Source organism: Cetorhinus maximus, chromosome 4 (assembly GCF_964194155.1).
Source record: "Cetorhinus maximus chromosome 4, sCetMax3.hap1.1, whole genome shotgun sequence".
In the NCBI taxonomy this organism is placed as follows: Eukaryota; Metazoa; Chordata; class Chondrichthyes; order Lamniformes; family Cetorhinidae; genus Cetorhinus; species Cetorhinus maximus.
The window spans coordinates 78,396,059-78,410,386 of record NC_135882.1 but is presented as its reverse complement, the minus strand read 5'-3'; the positions used below and the strand labels follow the sequence as shown (position 1 = coordinate 78,410,386).

The window sequence follows — 14,328 nt, the reverse complement described above, 5'->3', positions numbered from 1 at the left end:
GTCCACAGTAAGTACACAGTCCATGTACCAATAGGCGACCTATGGTCTGAAACCAAGTGACGGATGCCACCTCAACCAGATGCTATGGATCTCTCCTCAATTTCCCCCAGTCACTTGTCACACCATGAGCCAACCGGTCTCACTGCACCCCATCTTTCACACGAGGGTTTCCAATCTCCACCCTCCAAGACCTTGCCTTGGAATCTTCTCCCAAACTGACCATGCAATGTTATAACCTCTCAGTCTTTTAAGGCATGGATGTTACTACCTTTTCTGCTGCTGTGCCTTTCTGAAAACAGAACTTAAAGGTTATAAAGGGACAAGCATGACTGCTTTACAGTGTGATTCCTCACAGTGGCAGTTCCTTTTCCAAATGTGGTGGTAGTCTTGGGTTGATTATCCCCATCCTGATTTATTGTTTAAAGACATTCATCCAGAGGAGGTTTGGACAATAACCTCCTTTGTTTCAAAAATCCCCATTCAATTTAGAAATATTTCCTGATGGTTTTAGGATGGGTGCATTGACAACTCTTAGGCCTGAATTTTTCCCATGTCAGGCAGGCTCGGTGAGAGCGGACGGGGGCGGTCGGGGAGCTGACTGCTGCCCACGATTGGCTCCTCACTGCCATTTTATGTGGGTGGGCCAATTAAGGCCCGCCCAGCGTAATACGCAAGCGGTAGCGCTGAGCGCTACCTGTGTGGGCAGGGGGAGGAGGGAGAGTTGGGTCCAAGGCTTTTTTGTGCATGGAGCTGCCTCAGGGAGATTGAGGCACTTCCGAAAAAAATAAATACATGCTATAAAAATTTAATGAAACATGTCCCCTCATGTGACTGTGTCACATGAGGAAACATGTTTTTATTTCTCTCAAAAAGTTTTTATTCAATTTGTGAAAGCTTTAGGAAACTTCAACCCTCTCATGGATGAGGCTTCCTAAAAAACATAAAGGCTGCTTGGTCTTTTCGCCTGCTCGTCAACTGTTAGGTTGGACGGGCAGCGTAAATTTGAAATTAGTTCCTTAATGGCCTTAATAGGCCTTTTAATTATCGGCGGGCACGCAGTCGACTCCGGCGCGTGCCTCCCGAATGAAACATTGCGAGACAGTGCGATGACGTCGGGACGCACGCCTGACACCATCGCGCGTCATTTTATGTGCCAGCGTGTTGGGCCCGCCCCTGTGTGCCGAATGTAAAATCCTGGCCTTAGTCTAGAATGTATCCTTTGTCCTTGTGAGACAGTGAGGCATGCAGTTCTTGAATACACAAGCCAGGTCATCTGACCTTCGGCCATCTTAACAGCACATTGAAATTGACTTTTCCTTTAAAGAGTGGACAAAGGTTTGTATCTTAAAAGTTAGGAATATGATATATCTTTACTGGGCATGGCAATATTTATTACCATTTCACTCTTGTACTCTGTTTGAACTTTTTGGTTTCTAACAGGTGAGGGTGGAAAATCGGACACATTGCCACTAATCATCCCCGCTAGGATTTCCCATCAGAACTGAAAGCAACCATCCAATAATACTACCTGCATATGGGTGGATGTGTTCAAAATACACTTAAGTATCAAGTGTGTTTGAGTGTTAGAGTTTTAATTTTTTTCTTCTCCACATGTCTCCTGATGGTGGAAACTGGATGACTGGCTATGAAGGATTCATGGGGTTGGTTGGGGAGGGGGGGCAGCAAGGGAGATATGTGGGGGCATGGAGTGGGCATGGGGTCATGGGGGTGCAGATGGGGAGGAGAGGGGTGATGGTTTGAGGGCCTGACATTCATTACTGGAACTGGGCCACTTTCTTGCCAGCCTGCCATACGCCTGCCTCCATTTGGCAGCGGGCCTGGCTCCATCCTAGCCCACTTCCCCGACATGAAAATAGACAGGTCTGCTGGGTACGGAAGTTCGAACTCCCTACCTCCTCCACAGAAATCTGGCCCTTAAAGACAAAGGGGATCATGGTGCAGGACAAATGGGGATGATATTGGCAAAGTAAAGAAACAGTTGATATGTCTAGAAGAGATGTGAAAAAAAAAATAGCAGAATCATCACCAACAACTACCACCACAAAATGGGAGCAGAGGTTATCATCTGAAATTGTTGAACTCAATCAGGGGTGTAGTGCTAAATTTTGAGGTGTCAAAGCTCTAAAAAGATATGTTGGCCATATCATTTCTAAATCTACTATTACATTATTTTCCTATGTGTTAACCATTTGAGTGCTCAAAAGTCAGTAAAACTATTCTTTTTAAGTAAAAAGTATTAATACTGGTGGGCATTTTATTTTGAACCTTATGGCATTTTGAATCACTAGTCTTTAGCATAGCTAGAATTTCATTATGCAATAGTTTAATTATTTAATTCAAGCCTATTAAAAACACGAATTACAGAAAGCTTTTCTTACTCCTGACTTGGGGATGGTATGTAGAGGGGAGGGGACACTGCTTTTCTTGATTTATATTAATAACCTAGACCTGGGTGTAGAGCGCACAATTTCAAAATTTGGAGATGATGCAAGTCTGGGAAGTATTGTGAACTGTGAGGAGGATAGTGATAGACTTCAAGAGTTTATAGACAGGCTGGTGGAATGGGCAGATTTTTGGCAGATGAAATTTAATGTAGGGAAGTGCGACGTGATACATTTTCATCAGAAGAATGAGGAGAGATGACATAAAAGGAAGGTCACAATTCTAAAGGGAATGCAGGAGTAGAGAGACATGGGTGTATATGTGCATAAATCATTGAAGGTGAGAGGACAGGTTGGGAAAGTAGTTAATAAATTATACTTAATCCTGGATTTTATAAATAGGTGCACAGAGTGCAAAAGCAAATAAGTTATGAACCTTCATAAAACATTGGTTCACCCTCAACGGAAGGATGTGAAGGTTTTAGAAAGGGTGCAGCGGAGATTTACGAAAATGGTTTAGAGGACAAAATACTTCAGTTATGTAGATAGATCGGTGAAGCTGGTGCTGTTCTCCTTGGAGAAGAGAAGGTTGAGAGGACATTTATTAGATGTGTTTAAAATCATGAGAGGTCTGGATAGAATAAATGGGGAGAAACTATTCCCACAGGCAGAAGGTCAAGAACCCTGAGATGATTAACAAAAGAATGAGAGATGACATGAGGAAAAACTTCATTATGCAACAAGTGGTTTGGATCTGGAATGCACTGCCCGAAAGCGTGGTGGAGACAGAGTCAGTTGTGGTTTAAAAAAGGGAACTAGATAATTATTTGAAGAGAAATTTTTATAGGGCTGCAGGGACAAGACAGAGGACGGGGACTAGCTGATTGTCTCTGTGTCAGTTCTCTGCAACACAATGTGTTGAATGGCTCCTTCTGTGCTGTAACCATTCTATCATTCTAGCTTAGATACATTCAAGGAACTTTATAAACACATGAGGAAGAAAGAAGCTGAAGGTTACCCTGACAGCATGATCGAGAAGGGCGGCAGGAGGCTTACGTGAAACATAAATATCAACATATTGGTCTGCTCCTGTGCTGTAAATTCTATTTAAATCTGCCAGTGGGGATTACAGTAATTATATCACATTTTACGTTCTCAGGCCATCACAGCCAATGAATTAACATTCAGTAGGCAAACTATCAATAGGTTACGATACTGCTTTAGATTCTGGTAACCTTGAGTTTCAAAGACCCTGAAATGCCTGTTTATGAGAAAGCTGTGTGTAGGGAGTTGTAACATCTGGTTTTTTTTACATTGGCTCATAGATATTCATCAGTAGCGGCGGGAGGCCTGGGACCCTGGGCCTGGCCTTCCCTCTGCTACCTCTTACCATCCCCAGGCTCCGGATTCATTGTCACACCGTGAGTTCCGGACACTCTGGTCAACTCTTACCATCTGGTCTGACTCAAACTCAAGGAACTCGTGGCCAAACTTGCCTTTGTGCCTCATATAATAACACAGCTAGAAATCACTCAACAGGGTCCCTATGCTGTCCGCCTCTGCATCACACATCACGCAGCCCCACATAGCTGCGAGAGAATTTCTCTCTAGTACTGCATGTGTTGCACCTGGAAGCAAGTAACTTCAATATTGGAGGCAATGAGGATTAAAATCAGCACCAACCATACAGATTGAAAGTCCAGCCTGACAATTAATAGAGTGGATTCCACTGAGGTCAGTGGAAAGAAAAATCAAGTGGGGCAAAATAAGAGAGGAGTTGAGATTTGGCTGACTCAATACCTGACCAATTACAGCTTCCATGGTCCCTGTATTCTGCTGGGCCAAAAGATCATTATCCATCATATATATCTTGTGAAGAGCAGAATGGAGGTTTCTGCCATGCACCTGTCAGTCAACACTTGCAGTCAAATCTTCACCAAACAGAGGCAAAAGCAAAAAGTTGAGCTGTTTCACCGAATAGGATTGAAGAAAATCACATGACAACAGTATACACACACACACACGGATCTAAAGCAGTATCGTAACCTACTGATAGTTTGCCTACTGAATGTTAATTCCTTGGCTGTGATGGCCTGAGGATGTAAAATGTGATATAATTACTGTAATCCCCACTGGCAGATTTAAATAGAATTTACAGCACAGAAGCAGACCATTTGGCCCACTTCACGTATGTTGATATTTATGGTCCACATAAGCCTCCTGCCGCCCTTCTTGATCACACAAACATACTGTATGTATTTCCTGTACATAAGAAGTGACCTTGCTTAAAAACTGCAAATTTCCCATTCAATTATCTGATAATAGGTGCTTGTTTTCAATGAAAAAAATCAAATAAGGCTTTATCTGGAAAATAGACTGATTTCTGTAATTTTATAAGACATCAGATTAAGCCACTGATATTGAAAAAACTATATCTATAGCTGAACAATAAAGATTATTGATTTGCTTAGAATCTCAATACTTGTATTATGCAGTGCACTAATTGAAAGTGTATCTATAATAAACAAAGGTATAGGTTTATGTAATTACCATGTAACAAAATTTCATGTCTAAATTATGTTGTGTTCTGCAGCACCTAATATATGAAAGCAAAGTGTTAAAATAATACATACGTACAAATAACTGTTGAGTGGAACATAGCCTGCGCTAAAAGCCAGCAAAAATTGTTGCTTGTCAAAAATGAAAGCCAAAGATCGAGACTCATTTGTACTTACGGAGAATGAATAAGACAATTAATTGTTCACCAGTGACCAGTTATTCTGCATATGCAACACAATATACTTTTAAGGTGGAAGTAAACTACCTTTTAATTTGCATTTTACTGAAAGCTAGTAAATCAATGTCCAAATATCATTTCAATTCAAATAAAGTGGGGGTTTGATTTGTAATTTGATTGAACTGGAAAAACATTTCTAACAAACAACACCTTTTTGTTGTAAAATGCTGCCCACACATTGTTTAATAAAAGGCAGAACTAAGGTGCATTCACCCTGTTTCTAATGTAATTTAATTTACTTTATACTTCTTCCATCCCAAGACAATGTTGACAAATGAACACTACCACCAGCTCTGCAACACTTGCTCCAGTGGACTGTATCAAACTGCTCCTCTTTGCTACAAATTATAAAACATCATCGCCAAGGGAATGTTTGACGGGTTCCATCTTTTATCTTTTTACCTGTGAGGTATTCACAGTGTCCAGCTGTAGACAGACAAGCTTCTTTTCCTGCTGTCAAACCTTTAATTATTGCCACTCTGGGGGACAATAGCAAGTTATGATTGATTAACTTCGAAAAGTCTAATTTGGGATGCAAATTAGGTTTCTTAAATAATGTTAGCGAGGTCAGTGGAAAGAAAAATCAAGTGGGGTATATAACAGATGGCCAATCAGCAAAGGAGAGTTTACCATTCAGCAGTGAATATTAAAGCCTATCAGTAGAAGGTGCTGGAGTGGCACTCTGGTGTGCTCCGGCAGCACTACACCCCCAAACTCGATGCTGAATCTAGAATGTTGTGCTTAATTAAATAAATTGTAATAGGGTAGCAAGAGGAGGGGTGGAGCTGATCAGACACTAAAAAGAGGATCTACTCATGGAGGCAGAGGGCATGGATGAGGTGCTAAATAAGTACTTTGCATCTGTCATTAACAATGAAGAAGATACTGTCAGAGTCACAGGGCGGATTTGCACTAAGTGCGGTAGCAGGCGGGTAAAACGACGTTTTACCAGCCAACCGCAATGGTGGCTTTACCTGCCGTATCATCCCAAATCCGGCCCATTAATTATGCATTCCCAGGAAAGGGCGCTCATTCTCCCACCACGCCATCACCTTGCCACTTCATCAGGCTGGGCGCCATATTTAAACTCCAGCCGTGCGCACGCCTCTCAGTGCTTCCAGCCCATGACTGCTGCAAAGAAGACATCTGAGAGGTAAAAAGACCGGAGCCCCCAGGTTCATTGACGCGTCCCTTGAGTGCCTTTTGGAAGCAGTGGGGGCTGGCCGTGATGTCCTCTATCCCTGCACTCACTGCAGGATGGGCAGCAACCTCACTAATCCGGCTTGGGAGGTGGTGGCAGCGGTGGTCAGTGCCAACGTCCTGCAAAAGAGTGCAGCCACCCAGTGCAGCAAGAGGATCAATGATCTCCTTCCTTCCAGCAGTGTAAGTCACTCTTCTCATCACTCTCAACTCTCACACTCACAAACTCATCACACATCCACAAGGCCCTCACTCACTACCAGTTCAAAGGACATCACCATTCAATCTCTCACACACACCTTCATTGTCCTGATCCTGTCCATGGAACCACTCACCACCCACACAGGCCAGGCCTACTTATCATCTGGCCTAGCAGGCATCCTGCCTACACTCATTCCACCTCTATACATGCAGGACAAGCTGCACACAGCAAGAGGGAGAGGTCGCAGACTGGAATGCCCAAAATCAAGGTCCTCACAGATTTTGAAAACAGAGCCATCCAGCTGGCTGGCAAGGATCTGGACCATTCCTGTGCTGACGATGAGGTCGGCGCTGCTCTATCGAGTGAGGATCCAGCAGTGCAACATCCATCAGACAGCCATGCTGGGAATGATGTGTCCTGTTTCACAGACCACTGCCAAGCACTAATTATCTCCCCTTGCTTTCGCAGACACATTTGTCAAACAGCCGACGGAGTCCACGACCCAGAGCCTCCAATCAAGCCCCGAAGACACCTCTGAAGAGGAATCTGAAGGCTCCCTTCTTGAATTCCCATCACAGCACTCACCCACACCCTCCACCAGGGTAGAGACACACGCCTTAGTGGGACCTAGCTTTAGAGTAGCCTTGGGATCACAGTCTGGTGAACACATCACACCGTCTGATCCACAGCAGGCAGCAGCAGGGACTTCTCAGGTCCCTGGCACTTGGCAGATTGCTGGAGGCCAGAAATCTGCTGAGTCCAAGTCAGGTGATGAGCCCCTGAACTCAGTCATGTCACAGTTGCTGGAGCTACAAAGGCAAGCTCGAGAACATCAGGAAGGGATGTCTGCTGCACTCCTCAGATTGCAAGGCATGATGGAGGAGTCTGCCCGCCATCACTCTGAGGTGACAACACTGGCATGCGAGGTCAACACTGGTAGGATGGCAGTTGCATTGGAGACCTTGGTCCAGGACATTGCTCCTGCACTGCTGCGTGGGCTCAACTCCATTGCTGATGCCATAGTTGGCGTCCAATTGCATGTACGCGAGATGGGTGCAGTGCAGCTCGATCTCACTCCAGCTACCCCTTCTCCTCAAGGAGTCAACCAGGAGCCCTTGGACACCCACAGGGAGGAGGATAAGCAGATGAATACCTGGGGCCATCCACCCAGGTGACTCCAGGAGTGTCCAGCACATTGAAACCCCTTTTTCCTTTGACTCCAGCAGCTTCAGCCCCACAGCTCGAGGAGGGTGACACTGCCACACAGCAGATCCCCGAAAGCAGGCTGGGGCCCTCCAAGTCTCGGCCCTCCAGAGGACGCCCACCAAGGTCATCACAGACAGGGCATATCAGTCAGCAGGCTATCTCCACCTCCGCTGTGGATGTCCAGAGAGCACCACAGCGTAGCAGCAGGGTTAGGAAGGTTAAGAAGATGTAGTTGCACAGCCTGGGCATGGGTGTTAATCATTTGTACATAATGTTTACTATTATCAATAACTGACAAGAATGTCTTCCTGCCTATGGCTCCTTGTTCTGATGAGCAGTGTGTGTGTCACTCAGATGTGAAACCTTTCTGCACAAGGTAAAGGCAGGCCTCTCAGTCCAGAGCCTCTTCCCTGTGCTTTTTGCAGCCTTCAGATCAAAGTGATGATCCAGCCTCACACTCCCTGGACACATTACTGATGCCTGCACCTCGATGGTGCTTGTCATTGCTGCCAGAATGTCTTTGACATGCGTCACTGTGTTCTTTCATTCTCTCTGTGTGCTCTCAGCACCTTTAAGGCGGGGCTGGCCCCCATCCCTTCAGCATTTGTGACCAGTGATGCTGTGCTCCTGAAGGGGGAAGCTGCTGAAGGCAGACAAAGGATCAGATGCTTTTAAAGTTTCATGTCTGCATCTCTATGATATGGCCCTGATCACAGAATGCAAGCGAGCTGCTCTCAGCCAGACAGGAGTCACTGGTGTAAAAATTGAGTGCCACTGTCACTTTCATGGCCACTGGCAGTGGATGCCCTCCATGTCCCCATGGTGCCAAATCCTGCAGTAGCTGGCAGATGTGACCGACTGGTTGCCTAGACATGCGCAGTCTTCGGCCACACTGGTTCTCGGTCATCTGCAGGAATGAAAAGCGGTGTCTATAGACCCTAGGTCTAGCTCTGCGCCGACCAGCAAGTGCTCGCTGTGGCTCTTCGACTGTGTGTGCGGGAGACCCAGCCGCCCTTTCTTCCAGAGGGTGCTGCTCCTCCCTCTCTGCAGCCAGGCACCTCAGTCGCTCTGTTCTCCGTCGTCTTCACTCTCTGTGTACCATGAGGCAAACAGCTAGTTCACCAGGCTCCATCATCCTGGTGTACTCCTCCTGCAGGATGAAAGAGAGAGTTGCATGGGTTAGCATGGATGTACTAAGAACCTCTCTTGGTTAAGTCTGAAGGCCCCTTAATGCATCCCACAGAGTGCTGGCCACCACTTGGATGGCCAGAGATTAGCGCTCTGCATGTGGGCCAAAACCCACTTTCCTCCACCCTACTCCACCTGACCAATTGGTGGCAGCTTTGCCCATTGGGCTGCATGCTGTGCTTTCAGCTCAAGCGCAGGCATTCTCCTAACCCACGCTACAAGGCTGCACTGTTAGCTTGAACCATGGGGGAGACTGGTCCAAACCAGGATATTGACATTGCAAGGGGCTGTGAGCGCCTCTACCAGTGACTGCTCCATGGTCAGCTTTAGCAAGGAGATTATACAACATGTCCAGTCATCCAACTGTTCTGCAGTCCACTAAAATGCTCATTAGTTTACTGTCTGTGCCCGAGGGCTGAAAAGCTCTGGAGCACTTGGTGGCACTTGCATACCTCCGCGTTGCTTGAGCGGGCAGATAAGCTAGAGGCCCGACTCTACACATTTCAATGTGGCTGTGCCTGAACTGTCTCAGCTATAAAGGAATGGTCGCTTTATACAAGGTGTCCTTAATTCTTGGCGGCTCCCCTCGCCCGTGCTTGTGCGCTATCGTCAACTGCAGGGCAGTCTTTGTGCCATCCCCCCCCCCGCCCCAATGCATCTGAAACTTGAAGTTCAACAGGAGTCCCTCATGATTTTAGTATTCAGGACAAATGTCCCACGCCTGTAGAGGCGTAAGCTCCAAAGAGGTGCCAGGAAATCAGAGTAGCACCCTGCCAAAAGCCATTATCAGGCCGGAGATTAATAATAAAACCAATAGCTAGTGCCATATTTCCTGCTCCTCTTACTTTGCGCTTAAGATGCACCCTTCATTCTGCATGTGCCACATTTGGTCAGACAACTGGATTCCAAGGTCATTTACGGACTGAAGATTACATGTGTTCTATAGGTGCCCATTGTTGGTGCCCATTGTTAAATTGAGCCTACATTCTTGTGCAATGGTCAAGAAAAAAACTATCTAACATTTCAATCTTTTTGTTTAAGGATCTACGGGCTTATAATTCATCCCTTGTCAGACCAAGAGTTGTTGGAGAATGGGTTGGTCGTGAGGAAACTGATGCTGATCCTTTGGCTGCAGAGATGCTGCAACCTCCAGTACCCAGGATTAAGGATGAAAATGAGGACAGCCACAGCCCAGGAAGGTAAACACTAGGAAATATGTTACCAAGGTTCCCAGTGCCTGGTATTCCCTTCTAATTTTAATTTTTAAATGGCCAGTATTTTACAGTTATAATATCAATAAATAGTATTAAATGTAACAAGATCAGATAGATAATTTTCTAAGCTTGCAAGTGGATTGAGCATCTCGTTAATGTCTTTAGCATATTATCAAAACATTTGTGTATTCACTGTGCAGCAGTTGACCGAGTGTGGCATCAAGGAACTCTAGTAAAATTGAAGTGAATGGGAAATTTGGGGAAATGCTCCTCCGGTTGTGAATACCTAGCACATAGGAAGATGGTTGTGGTTGTTGGAGACCAATCATCTCAACCCCAGAGCAATGCTACAGGAGTTCTTTAGGGCAGTGTCCTAGACCCAACTATCTTCAGCTGCCTCATCAATGACTTTTCCGCCACCACAAAATTCAAAAATGGGGATGTTTGCTCATGATTTCAATGTTCAGTAGTATTCACAACTTCTCAGATACTGCAGCAGCTTATGCAGATAGCAAGAACTGAACAACATTCAGGCCTGGGCTGAAAAGTGGCAAATAACTTCTATGTCACACAATTGCCAGGCAATGACCATCTCTAACAAGGGAGAGTTCAATTGGCTCCACATGACATTACAACGACATTACTATCGCTTAAGTCCTCATACTCAACATCCTGAGGGTCACCGTTGACCTGAAACTTAACTGGACCATCCACATAAATACTGCAGCTACAAGAGCAGATCAGATGCTGGGTATTCTGTAGTGAGTATCTCACCTCCTGACTCCATGGGCTGAGTTTTCCCAACCCTGTAGTTGCAGGTTTGGAGGCCTGAAGGAGCCAGATAAATAGCAGGAAACATTGTTGTGATGGTTCCCAATGCTTTCCCATGCTGGGGAACTTTCACTTGGGTGGGATGGGAAGCAGATCGGCTGCCTGTGCCATGGCAGCCAATTTGCTTAGCTAAGGTCCCAATGCAGGGTGATTTTATGACCTCTCCGCCATTTTTTGGTGGCAGAACAGTACCCTGGCACGTGCAGAGATGGCCTCCCTGTGGTAGGCTGGATGGCCATTGGAACCAGGAGCTTTGTGTGCAAAATGGGAACTGAATTAACAAAAAGCTGCAACTATGGCCCAGACAGATCCAATGGAGGGATGTCCTTCCAAGCCAATTGTCCTATGAGGCGAGATTGTGTAGATGAGGCCTATATTCCCTGGAATTTAAAAGGATGAAAAGAGATCTAATTAAGAGTTGAATTCTTAAGGGTCTGACAGGTGAATATTGAGAAAATGTTTACCATGGCTGGGAAATCTGGAACTCAGGGCCACAGCCTCAGAAAAGGAGGTTGGCCATTTAGGACTGAGTTTGGGAGAAATTTCATCAAAGTGTTCTGAATTTTTGCAGTTGTCTACCCCGGAAAATGTGGAAGCTCACTGACTATATTCAAGTGGTCAATAGATTTTTGGATACTAAAGGAATTGAGGGATATGTGGATAGTCTGGGCAGGCGAATTTCAGGCAAATGATCAACCATGGTCTTATTGAAGGGTGGGTCAAACATAAAGGGCCAAATGGCCTACTCCTGCTCCTAATTCTTATGTTTTTATGTAAATCTTGATGTGGCTCAGGAAGTCTGAACCAGATTAACAGGATAATGTGAGTAGAGATAAGTTCTGCCCTCCAACCTTGAGGAGGTTCTCTCAAATTTGAAAGAGATGTTGCTCTATCTGTAAATAGTTATAAACCATTACCCTTGATTGTGAAGGACACTTTAGAGTGGCATTATGCAGACTACGTAGATTCCTTGGGGTCAGACAGCACTGTGGGCTGCTAACCACATAACCATGTGTGATTCTCCATCAGTATCATGAAGAAACTCAGGTTTCACAGTTAATAACCCATAGTGCCGCCTGTCCCCAGGGAACCTGTGTTGGCAGCACTAGCCAAACAAATTTTTCCTCAGGAGGTCTTGACCAGTGTTGATGTGTTGTGCTAATTTGGGCTGACTGCAGCTATAACTAGAATTTCCCCAAACTAATTGTCACTCCTGGGTTTTCAGCATCCTCATCAATCCAATATTATCAGCAATTACTTGAAGTCTCAAATTTTGCTGAGAAGTTATTCATGAGTTAATGTTTATTCTGCTTTCACTTAAAATGATATCTGCATGATAACATTCTAAAAATATAATGTAGGGCTGGGTTTCATGTTTCCGCCCGACAGTTGGAGATTTGGTGTAAAACCTGGATCGCTTCATTGAGGAGGCCCGACTGAATTAAGTGCCTCTCAGGCACTTAACTGGCCAGCGCCAGGCCTTCTCTGGGATTTAGGACCCTGCCAAGAGCTGCCAGCCAATCAGGGCCTAGCAGTGTCACTGGGCGCAGTGGCTGCTGCTGGTAATAAAGTGAGGCATTCACCAGAGGTCATCATGGGATCCCTGGAGAGAGGTGAGTAGGGCAGGTTGAGGATTTGCGAGGAGGGGGGGGTCGCCTGTTAGGGGGAGGGGGGGTGTCACATGCAAGGGCAGAAGGGTGGCTCTCAGCGGGCACTCAATTTAGCTCATAGTTTCTAATGCTTTCATTGAAACAATGCAGAGCTCAAAATGGGTTTATTGTGACTATCTTTTAGCAGTTGATTTGAACTACCTGTTGCAGGCATTTGTTGTAGATTGGTCATTCAAAATTACCAAGTCATTCCAAAATGTTCTTGCAGCACAAAATTGGAGCAGAAGAGTAAAGGTTTAAGACAACAGCAGCAGCAGCACAAGAAGCTTTTAGCTGCAATGCTATCCCAGGAATCCTTTGATTCTGTGCATAGTGCTACACCATCTGTACCAGAAGAAGATATAGAGGATGAGGATGACGCCATGGAATTACTAGGTAAGACACCTAGCTCTATCATAACACTCAATTATAGGAATATATTTATAAGTGCCAAATTACAGATTTTGTTCAAAGCATTCCACGTAACCATCTGTAAAAAAAAAAGATATATTTCCAGAAACTGCAATGTTTTGCTTTTGTGTAAGGCTCCTGTGATCCACAAGCTCTACATTCTTACTGCTCAGTAAGAGGATATCTTTCATCTCAGCATGAGACCATGCAGTATGGTACAACATATCATAATTACAACCTTCTCTATGTCAGCTATGGTCTAAGTTTATTATGGAGTTCATAAGTTTGAAAGTGCCGGAATTACATCAGCATCTGGAAAGGGAAAATACAGTTAACGCTTTGGCTGGAGGTGTTTTCATCAGAACTCTTTCAGGAGAAGCACCTTTTGAAACCTAAGTAAAGCAAAGGAGAGGGGAAAGCAGTTCAAAATGAAAAGTGGAGCTATGCATATTGCAGCATTGCCAACTCTTTTGATTCACATGCAAGTGTCACAATTAGCAGACTGTTTTTTTTTGCCTGCCGTTCATGTGAAAAATTTAAATGTAGCTTTCTGCATATTTAATTTCCCATGTGACTCTCAGAATTAAATAAACTTTTACATTTCATAGGAATTGTATGCGATTCTGGGTTAATAGGAAGTCAGCATTTAAAAGGTGACCCACTTTATTTTGTGAAGAATCTCTGAAAAGTGGCCAAACGGCCAAATTAAAAGTAATGCATGCAATCCGAAATGAGATACCCTATCCCCCAAGATCTTTCATTGTATAAAAAGAACCTCTCCCTGTATTGAACTCGACAGCTGTGTAGTAGTGCAGCAAACTGTTCGGGTTCACCAAATTCACCAGTGAAAATTACATTATTGCCCCCTCTGGCCTGATGGGCCGAATGGCCTCCTTCTGTGCTGTAAATGTCTATGAGCCTATAAAAAAGCTCCTCAAGGAGCTAAATGATTTTCTGTTCACTCCCCCAACTTCATTTTGAAAATCAGTGTGTCCCGGAGATGCTGGGATCCAGAGACATTCTCTGCGAATGTGATTTTTAAATCCCGTCCACCCCCATTTCCAACCTGCTAGCAATTGAAAATCCAACCCAGAGTGCTTATACAAATCTGAGAGGAAAAAGGGTGCTGATGGGGGGAGGTTTGATCCGGGGTCGGGGTGGGAAGGTGGTTAACTGACAGTGGGTAGGGGGATCAATCAGGGTTGGGTGGTGGAGAGAGAAGGGAGGG

The 14,328-nt window shown here is 45.0% G+C and overlaps 1 protein-coding gene across 1 annotated transcript in view; it reads left to right on the top strand.

Moving 5' to 3' along the window:
* Positions 1-14,328, top strand: part of c4h8orf34 (chromosome 4 C8orf34 homolog) — a 633,137-nt gene that overhangs the window by 281,657 nt on the left and 337,152 nt on the right. The window contains exons 6-7 of the mRNA XM_078540385.1: positions 10,037-10,194; positions 12,919-13,085. Of these exons, the coding sequence (XP_078396511.1) occupies positions 10,037-10,194; positions 12,919-13,085 (325 nt within the window). The remainder of the gene's footprint in view (positions 1-10,036; positions 10,195-12,918; positions 13,086-14,328) is intronic.